This window comes from Callorhinus ursinus, unplaced genomic scaffold (genome assembly GCF_003265705.2).
Source record: "Callorhinus ursinus isolate GAN/ISIS: 27379988/994484 unplaced genomic scaffold, GSC_fseal_2.0 scaffold6, whole genome shotgun sequence".
Classification (NCBI taxonomy): Eukaryota; Metazoa; Chordata; class Mammalia; order Carnivora; family Otariidae; genus Callorhinus; species Callorhinus ursinus.
This window is the reverse complement of record NW_027397068.1, coordinates 73011505-73020873: the sequence shown is the minus strand read 5'-3', so window position 1 is coordinate 73020873 and position 9369 is coordinate 73011505. Positions and strand designations below refer to the sequence as shown.

Below are 9369 nucleotides of genomic sequence, written 5' to 3'. Positions count from 1 at the left end.
AAAAAAATCAAAACAAGCAGCCACAACGTGGGATCCCCAGTGTACTTGCTGTTGTTTGTAGAATGAGGCCAGGGGTAGAATTTGCAAACCGTTTTGAATCCAGACAAGAGCTCTGACCCCAGACCATGATTCACGTTACACCGGGCAGCAAAGCCAAATGCGTGTGCGTTCTCTGTAGCACCTTAGAGAAAAGGTTGGCTGCGTGGGTGAGATACGAATATATTAATTTCCTGGACACTGAGTTAACTAGGGAGAGATTAACAGGTCTGCGATATGTGAACGCTCTCCGATTTCTCCCCGTGTGATACAGAGGAGGGACTGTTTGTGGTTCTGGTATGAGGTAGCACAAATTCACTGAGAGTGGTGTTACAACGAACCCAAACGTCTGGCCCTGTTACTTGCTCTGGGCATTTTGGGAGAGCAGCAGGACACACATCCCCCGGAGGAGGGCATGGTTGGAAATTAGCCTGAGCAAGTAAGTAAAGGTCTGGATCAAAGGCTAGGCACTTTCTAAAGTCAACTCCCTCCCACCCTTTGACTCTTGGTCAAGAGCTGTGCTGAGCTGGCCACGGCCTGGCTCAGGGACGCTCGTACCAGCACAGGGAAAAGCATCAGGACTCCGCCAGCCTCTCGTAATAATGCCAACCATGGATGACATTCTAGAGCACATAGGGGAATTTGACTTTTTCCAGAAACAGACATTTTTCCTGTTAGCTCTACTCTCTGCAGCGTTCACCCCCATCTACGTGGGCATCGTCTTCCTGGGCTTCACCCCGGACCACCGCTGCCTGAGCCCCGGGGTGGCCGAGCTGAGCCGGCGATGTGGCTGGAGCCTGGCAGAGGAGCTGAACTACACGGTGCCCGGCCCGGGGGCCATGGGCGAGGCCTTCCCCCGCCAGTGCCGCGGCTACGAGGTGGACTGGAACCGGAGCGCCCTCAGCTGCGTGGACCCTCTGGCCGGCCTGGCCACCAACAGGAGCCACCTGCCGCTGGGGCCCTGTCGCCACGGCTGGGTGTACGACACGCACGGCTCGTCCATCGTGACCGAGGTAAGTGAGTGCAAGACTTGCATTAGGAAAAAGCCAACAGAGTAGCTTTTCTTAAGGAAGAAGCCAGGAAGACCCGGTTCTTACACTGTCTGGACATGCTCTTTGGACTCAGAGAAGCTTATAAAATCCTAGTTTCCAACAAAAACATGCAGCCTCTTATTTGTCTGGAGTATGAGTGAAGTAGTTAAACCTCATCAAATTCTGACAATAATGATTCCAGGGCACGCAAGTTTCAGCGGTAAGAAACAAGCAAAAGCATAGCAGATTCCTGGAAATAATTCCAGGAGAAGGAAAATTTTCAAGCCTCCTCTTTTTTTCTGAAAGCCCTCCATTCTGGCCGCTGTATAACAGATGGACCGCTGAGAGCTCATGGAACTCACTTGAACGTTGCCTCCCTGTGATAGGATATGTTTTTCTCTTGATGGCTCTTTTTCTCTCTTTGATTTGCTCAAAACATTTGCATAAAACCTTCTGGGGCTGGAGCTTTTGTTAAGGCACTATTCCTTTATTAAAAACTCTGACATTAGCATCTAATTATGAAGACTCATCTTAATGAATATAGAGAAAACAAACAAAACAAAACAAAAAAGTGGAGACCTGCTTTTATTGGAGACAAAGCAAAATGGAAGGATGCAATTATTCTAAAACTCCAGAGAAAGCCAGCTGCCTGGCTTAATTTAAAAGGACCGCTGGGGTAATGTGAAGACATCCCGTATGAACAGACTTTTACGCAGAGGAGCTTTTCTTCAACGGTCTAATAGTTACACAAAACCATAGATCCAGGTCATAGATATAACACCGTACAATTTTAAAAGGCTATACAGCGTGGCTTAATCTCATCCCTTCATACAGAGATGAGGAAGCTGAGGCCCAGAACTGAGAAAAATTTTGCCCAAGGCCACAGAGTGAGAGAGTTAGCAGTTCGCTCTAGAAATCAGATCTCCCCACTTCCAGGCCAGCACCTGTTCTTCCTTCAACGTTGTCTCTTGTTCCAAATGAGAGCAAATGTAACAGCCTGCTAAGACATTCCTGCTTCCCCTACCGTTAAAGAGACAGCAAAGAGAAGCTAAACAGCCCAACTTCCTTGGGGCAGCATTTATATCCTATTTACACACCAATTTGCTTCTGTGTATTAAAGTTAGAAAGGGAAAGTGGGGGGGGGCACTGGGTGGCTCAGTGGGTTAAGCCTCTGCCTTCCACTTGGCTCATGATCCCGGGGTCCTGGGATAGAGCCCACATCGGGCTCCCTGCTCAGCGGGGAGTCTGCTTGTCCCTCTGCCTCTGCCCTCCCTTCTCTCTCTCTCTCAAATAAAATCTTTTAAAAATATATATATTTAAAAAGAAAGGGAAACCTGATTTCAGCTGATTTAGCCAACAACAGAATTTGGCTTAATGACGTACTTCCAGAGGGAATGCTAAATAGATTATGGGACAAATCTTCCACTTGTGTAAAGAAAATTCATATAAACAAGGAACAGTTGGTTTATCACCATGCCATTCAGCCACATCAGTTCAATGCAAGGAATATTCAATGAGTTTCCCTGGGTTGAGTTGGGTCTAATAGAATGTTGTTTTCTCTCCTGACCCGGGAAACCTTTCGCCCCTCTGCAGTTTAACCTAGTGTGTGCCAATTCCTGGATGCTGGACCTGTTTCAGTCGACTGTGAATGCAGGATTTTTTATCGGTGCTGTGGGTATCGGCTACCTAGCAGACAGGTAGGTGCCACGTGAATTTGGTGGAATTTAAGAAGTCCTGCAGGTCCGGGAAGCACTTGGATTCACTTGCCCCTGCTTGAATAGCATCCTTTCCCCAAACACAAAGGCCACAATTTCCTGGCCTCATGTCAGTCGTCTTGACAATTTGAGGTTTCTTCTGCTGCTTTGATCGGCACTACCGATGTGACTATTTTCCAATTCCCTGGGGCCATAGAGGAACATTTCTCCCTTAGGCAGCAGTTTCTCCTTGTGGGCTAGGGTCAGAAGGGAGAGTCATAGATGACTTGATCCCTTTTGTGATTCCCAATTCATTGGCCTCATCATCATTCCCCCATCCATGAGCCTGCAGGGCCCTGAGCTCTCCCTCCTTTGCCTGCCTCTCCTACACCCAAAGCCAGTATAGACTCTCCGTGTGGCTGTCCCTGTCTGGTCCTTGGCATTGTAGGAGTACTGAATTGGGGCCCTGGGGCCAGATGTAATTATAGGTGTGGAACGCAGGATATGATCTGGTAAAAGGGAAACTGGGTCCATCTACACTGACAGATGTAAATATCCACTTCCATAATGTCAGTGTCCCTGGAGAGAGATGAGAAAAGACCTCTCTGTATAGAACATATAGCAAATGGTCCCCTTGGATGGTCTGTGTCTTCAGGGAGCTAGTTTTCCGTGAGTTGTATGAATCCAGCTGTGCCTGTATGTCTTATTTATCCATCACTTTGAAATCCCAGATTCGCAGTGCTGACAGTTCTTTATAACAGGCATCTTTACCAGGTTGATGGCCAATTAGATATTTTTAGGAGTCCTCAAAAGGGAAATGAACAGAAAAATTTGCTTTATAGTTGATACTTTAGCACTCATAATACTATTTATTGGGTATTGTCCATGTGCCAGGCACCATGCTTAACTGTTTGGACAGTATCATTCTCTTTAATAACTAGTCACCCATGAGCTCATGATATAGAACTATAGAATAAATATATGTAGTCTAATCTGTTTAATAAATTTATATTTATATTTATTACAAAATAAATTTATATTTATTACAAAATATAAATATATATTTAATTCTGAAATAAATGCCAGATGCACTTTATGCTTGTTGCCCTCTCCAATGTGATGCAAATAAACCCAAACCCGTGAGCATTATATTAAATGTAAATCGAATATTTTCTTTGATTATGCTGTATTGTCAGGCTGGAGGAAAACTTGCAAGTGAGTTAAAGATTAATAACAATAGCTTAATCTGTCCTCTCCCAGGGGCATCTGCAGTTTCATAGCCTGGGCCCCCACTGTGGCAGCAGGGGGCGGGGGGAAGGGCAGTTGAGGCCACTGAGCCACAGGGCAGCTCCGTCCTTCACGCCACTTCTGTAACTGTCTGCTTAGTCCTCCTTTAAAGGTTCTTCCTTTGTGTGGGAGGCTTGTGAGGTAAAGAGGAAGGTCATCGGCCTTTATTTTTCTTGCCCCACAAGTGAGGTCTGTGGTTTGGAGAAGACTCTGTAAGTCAGGAGAGTTGCCGGCAAGGGACAGTCTGGGGTCTGCCTTGCTCCAGTGTGTCTGTCTGGCCCGTCCGTCGGCTCCTCACCCCCCGCTCCGCTCCCTTGTTCCCTCTAAGGCAGAGCTACTAACACTCAACTGGAAGTGAGCAAATAGGTGGCTGAGCCTCACAGCTGGTTAAATAAATAAGTTAATTATTCTCATCCCACTCAAGGAGTAGGAGACTGGTTATAATTCCCCACTGACAGTGCATTCCTGATTTATAATCCTCAATTATCCACCTTCTTGGATGACCTCATTATTTTGTTCCTATTGTTGAAATCTCCTATGCAAAGTTGATTACTCATTATTCTTCCCCGCAAAAATGAATATCCAAACCTCCATTTCTTTTTCTTAAGTTGCCTGAAGTTTGGGTGGTTGTTGCCTCTTCCTTTCTGTTCTACTCAGGTATGCATGTGAGAGTGGGTAATAAGACAACAGCCAGTGGAGAAAAAGAAAAGGCAAGTTACCTTTGTATACTTGATGCCTATTTCTGGACAATATTCAGATCTTATACAAGGGTACAAGAATCTCATGGAAACTCATTTTATGCTACAGATTAAACCAACATTAAATAAAATAGATTGTCTTCCATGATACTTTTGAAAAATATGAACCATCGGTTGATTAAGGTAGCTTTTAGAAGAAGACCAGAAGGATATTATGAAAATGTTGTAAATAAGGATACGGCGGTTTACACCATGTCAGCTTTCTGAAGGTCAGTTTGCAAATGGACTGGAGGAAGGAAGGATGGGCATGTGTCAGAGAGTTTGAAAATAAACCTTTTTATAATATGTCTAATTTATGTCATCATTCAAACCTCCTAAAGAATGTTTTTTAGTATCACCTGACACAAAAAAGTCATCTCTCACCAATTCCAGATTTGTTACTCCACTGATCAGTAATTATAAGCTCTGTATTTAGTGGCATGCTTATAAAAGTTCAATGACTGGCTTTCTGGGGGATAAAGCCTTGATGTATACCATTTGCTGATTTCCATGGTGTACATACTCCCACCGTGGTCGTTTCAAGCTACCAAAAAATGAGGTCACTGAACACAGAGTTGGCTAGAAATACGCACCATTTTACAGTATTTCCACTGTACAGATGCAAAGGACACAAGTAAATAATCTCACGAGCGTCAACAATCATCAAACATGGTAAAATAATTAGGAAACAGTGTTTTTGCATGTTTATTACACTTGTTTTTAATATAATTTACTTAAGTGTATGATGTAATTTTTAACAATGACTGTGTTCAACAATTAGTTCGAAAATTTTCTGAAAGCCTAACAATCAGCTCCCAAGAGCCAGCACCCACAGTCTATATTTCATGAGGGAACTAGATCAGAGCAGAATCAAAGCCCCAGTGGGTCATCGTCAAACTTACCCAACTATGTGAAACTCTCCTAAACAAGCTCCCTACTACCGACTATGTGCCAAGGCACTGTATTGGGCATCCAGATGTGTTATACGTCATTTAGGATCAAAACAGCCTTTTTAAAATGATTTTGTTATCCCCAATTTGCAGATGAGGAAACTCAGTGACATGAAAGTAGTGCTTCCCAATGTTAATGTGCATATAAACCACCCGGATTTTGTTAGAACTCTGATTCTGATCCAGTGGGGCCTAGAGTGAGCCCTGCATTTCTAACCACTCCCAGGTGTTGCTGATGAGGCCTGGGCCAAATTGAGTAGTAAGTAGCTAATGGATTTATGAAGCTAGCAGTACTGGAGTCCCCCCCGCCCTGCTGTTTTAGCTCTTTATTTTTCATTTAATCACTTACGTGATCCTGTTGCAGGGAGAAGTCTCAAACCACTATCCTAGATCTCCCAAACTTCTTCCAGCCATGCCATATTTTTGTAATAACATTATGTCCTTATTTGGAACATATCCCCCACTGAAGTTTTTTTGCATCATAGCTTTGATTTTCTGAAGGTTTCCATGCTCTGAGTTTCCAATGGTAAATATACTCCCTTATCAGCCACAGGATTTTATCCATCTACAGGAGCAGGACTACTATGGTATGCCCAAGTCAACTTTGGAAGCTAGAGAGCTATCCCCTGAGCAAATGTTTATAAACTCCTCGGGGGTAAAGAAAGGGATTTAGTGGGAGAATATGGGAAGAAAGGCGAAAATACTTTGTTGAGATGTGACTTTAGAAGACTTTGAATAAAAGGCCAAGGAGGTAGGGGTGTCTGGGTGACTCAGTCAGTTAAGCATCCAATTCTTGGTTTCGACTCAGGTCATGTTCTCAGGGTCGTGAGATGGAGTCCGACACTGGGCTCTGTGCTCAGCACAGAGTCTGCTTGTCCCTCTTCCTCTGCTCCTCTCCCCACTTGCTCTCTCTCTCTCTCTCTTTCTCTCTATCTCTAAAAAAATGGCCAAGGAGGCAGATATTTACAGTGGGGAACAATTAACTGAGAATTAAGAACTGCATAGCCAGAGGTGCCTGGGTGGCTCAGTTGGTTAAGCGACTGCCTTTGGCTCAGGTCATGATCCTGGAGTCCCGGGATCGAGTCCTGCCTCGGGCTCCCTGCTCAGCAGGGAGTCTGCTTCTCCCTCTGACCCTCTTCCCTCTCATGCTCTCTCTCTCTCAAATAAATAAATAAATAAATAAATAAATAATCTTAAAAAAAAAAAAAGAACTGAATAGCCAAAAGAGGGTTTTAAGAATTTTATCCGTTTACATTAATTACTCGTGAGACTGCTTGATCTCTAAATTTCAGATTTAAAACATTCACATCCCAAATAATTGTTAATGATGTTGCAGATTATTTTTACATGGTCAGTTAATATTGAAATCGACACTAGAACACAGATGCCTACAAGCAGAACGGCTGATAAAAAATATTCATCCACCATCAAATGTGCAAAGTGAATGACATAAAGCACTCGTGACTCTTCAGTTTGAAGTACATACGAAAAGATTAAATAAAACACTGCTTTCTATGAAGAATCTTTAAAATATCCATTAACGGCCAATTAGGGTGTCTCTTAGAACAAAACAAGGTGGGCATGATGACATGATGACAATATGAACGAGTTGTCCCAAGTCAACTTTCAGAGAGCCTGCCTTACAAACAGAAGGCAGGAAATGGGGGAGACCAACTGTCTAGCTCTTTACGTGTAATATCCTCACTTAATCCTCTTGTCAACTGGGTCAGATAGGTCTTTACCAGACGAGGAAATTGAGAAAGGTTGAGTAACCGGCCTACATCACACTAAGTGATAAAGCCAAAATTCAACCAGGTCTCTAAGTTTTCCCCTCCTCTGTGTCCTGGGACACTCTCCAGGTCCCTCAGCTGATGAAACCCAAGTCCCTCAGACCAAAGGTGTGGAACCTATCTTGCTGGGGTACTCCAGGACAAAGATGCCCCACCCCCACCCCACAGCTGACACCAGAGACCTTTTCCATGGAGACTTGCAAATAACACAAAGTCCAAAAGCAGTGTTGAAAATGGATGAGGGAATACATTAAACACTGAATTTTCTTTTTCCTAAAGCAAAAACTCTTGGATGGGCAGTTGGTTGAGACTGTTAGTGCAAAGGCCCCCACTCCTACGATGATGGAAGACCCAGACGGGCCCCTAGGGCATTCAGCACTGGGTGGCCTGGAAGAATCAGCCCCTGCCTGAATACCCTCCACAGTGTGGGACTGAGAAGGTTCTCTAGCCCTGGGGTGAACGGGCTCATTGTGCATAGAATTTTCACAGAACGCCCTGAGGGAAAGTGCTGAAGCAAACTAACCTGAAGTCAGGGATTCTCTTGATGGGCATCAATCCGAGCCTCCTGAGTTTGCATAATTCAGAGCTAACCTCCCCTTAAGATTTCCGTAGCTCCCATGCCATTTTCTACAGGCTTCATGAATCTAATCTAATTCTATGTTCTCTCTTTGTTTCTCTCCTTGCAGGTTTGGTCGTAAGCTCTGCCTCTTGGTGACGATCCTCATAAATGCTGCATCTGGAGTTCTCATGGCCGTTTCCCCAAACTATACATGGGTGTTAATTTTCCGCTTGATCCAGGGGCTGGTCAGCAAGGCAGGCTGGTTAATAGGCTACATCCTGAGTAAGAATTGCTCGTGGCTATAGCTGTGAGAACAAAGCCATGTTGCTGCCCAAATCCTCAGGAGACAGGAGGGGGCTGTGCCAAAAAATGGACCCAGCTTCAAGAAAATGTTGAGAGATTTTTTTTTTTCTGTATCAAAAGGATTTCTAAAATCTTTTCAGTCCACTCGTTCTGTATTCTTCCTCTAAAGAAAACAATGAAGACAGAAATGAGGGTAAACATCAAGCCGTCCAGATTCTAATATAACTTCTTAGGAAAAAGTTTTCTGTACCCTGGGGTGTTACACACAGAGAAAATCTAGCCTACCAGGCCTACACATGGAAAATTATGTGGTGACAGATACGTCAGACTTATAAGGGACTTGACTGCTTTGCATAAATGGATTCTAGGAAATCTCTTGTTATCCTCAATGTATATACATGGAAAGGGAGAACGTGAGCACTGTGGAGAGTCTAAGTTCCCCAGCCACTTGTCTGACGAGGAATATCTTTCCGTCGCACTCACTAGCAGCCAGAGTTACGCGGAAGATCCATGAAGTATAGGAGAATATTTGAATCCTAACAGCATAGCATCTTTAAAGCCATATTAAGAAAAATTAGCGTCCTAATTAGATCTTGGGAATGAACTCCATCTTTCTTTTCCCTTGGCAACACTCAAATAGCATCCAATGAAAGGAAATGGATGCTTTGAAATTGAAACCATCACCATCATAAAACCCTGGTTACCCATGAGAGCTAGAATATGTGTGCTTAAAATTGTACCTGGTAAAGTTAATTTGCAACTCAGAAGAAAGATGCTGGATGCTATTATGTGCTGTCCTGGTAGACATTTAATCTATATGTGGGCAGCAAAGTAATTTATTAATGTACTGTTATTCAATCTGTAATTTGGTTTTTAGAACACATGATATGTAGAAATAGGTATAATTTAATTGTATAAATTTAAATTTCAGCCTTCTGCCCATTAATTTCTTCTCCAGTCCCTCTCACTGTCCTTGAGGTAC

The 9369-nt window shown here is 43.7% G+C and overlaps 1 protein-coding gene across 2 annotated transcripts in view; it reads left to right on the top strand.

The window, feature by feature from the left end:
• Positions 1-269: 269 nt before the first annotated feature.
• Positions 270-9369, top strand: part of LOC112815548 (solute carrier family 22 member 2) — a 28959-nt gene continuing 19859 nt past the window's right edge. For both annotated transcript variants that reach the window (XM_025861580.2, XM_073894185.1), the window contains exons 1-3: positions 270-1049; positions 2661-2764; positions 8212-8366. In XM_025861580.2, the coding sequence (XP_025717365.1) occupies positions 639-1049; positions 2661-2764; positions 8212-8366 (670 nt within the window). In that variant the 5' untranslated portion in view covers positions 270-638. The remainder of the gene's footprint in view (positions 1050-2660; positions 2765-8211; positions 8367-9369) is intronic.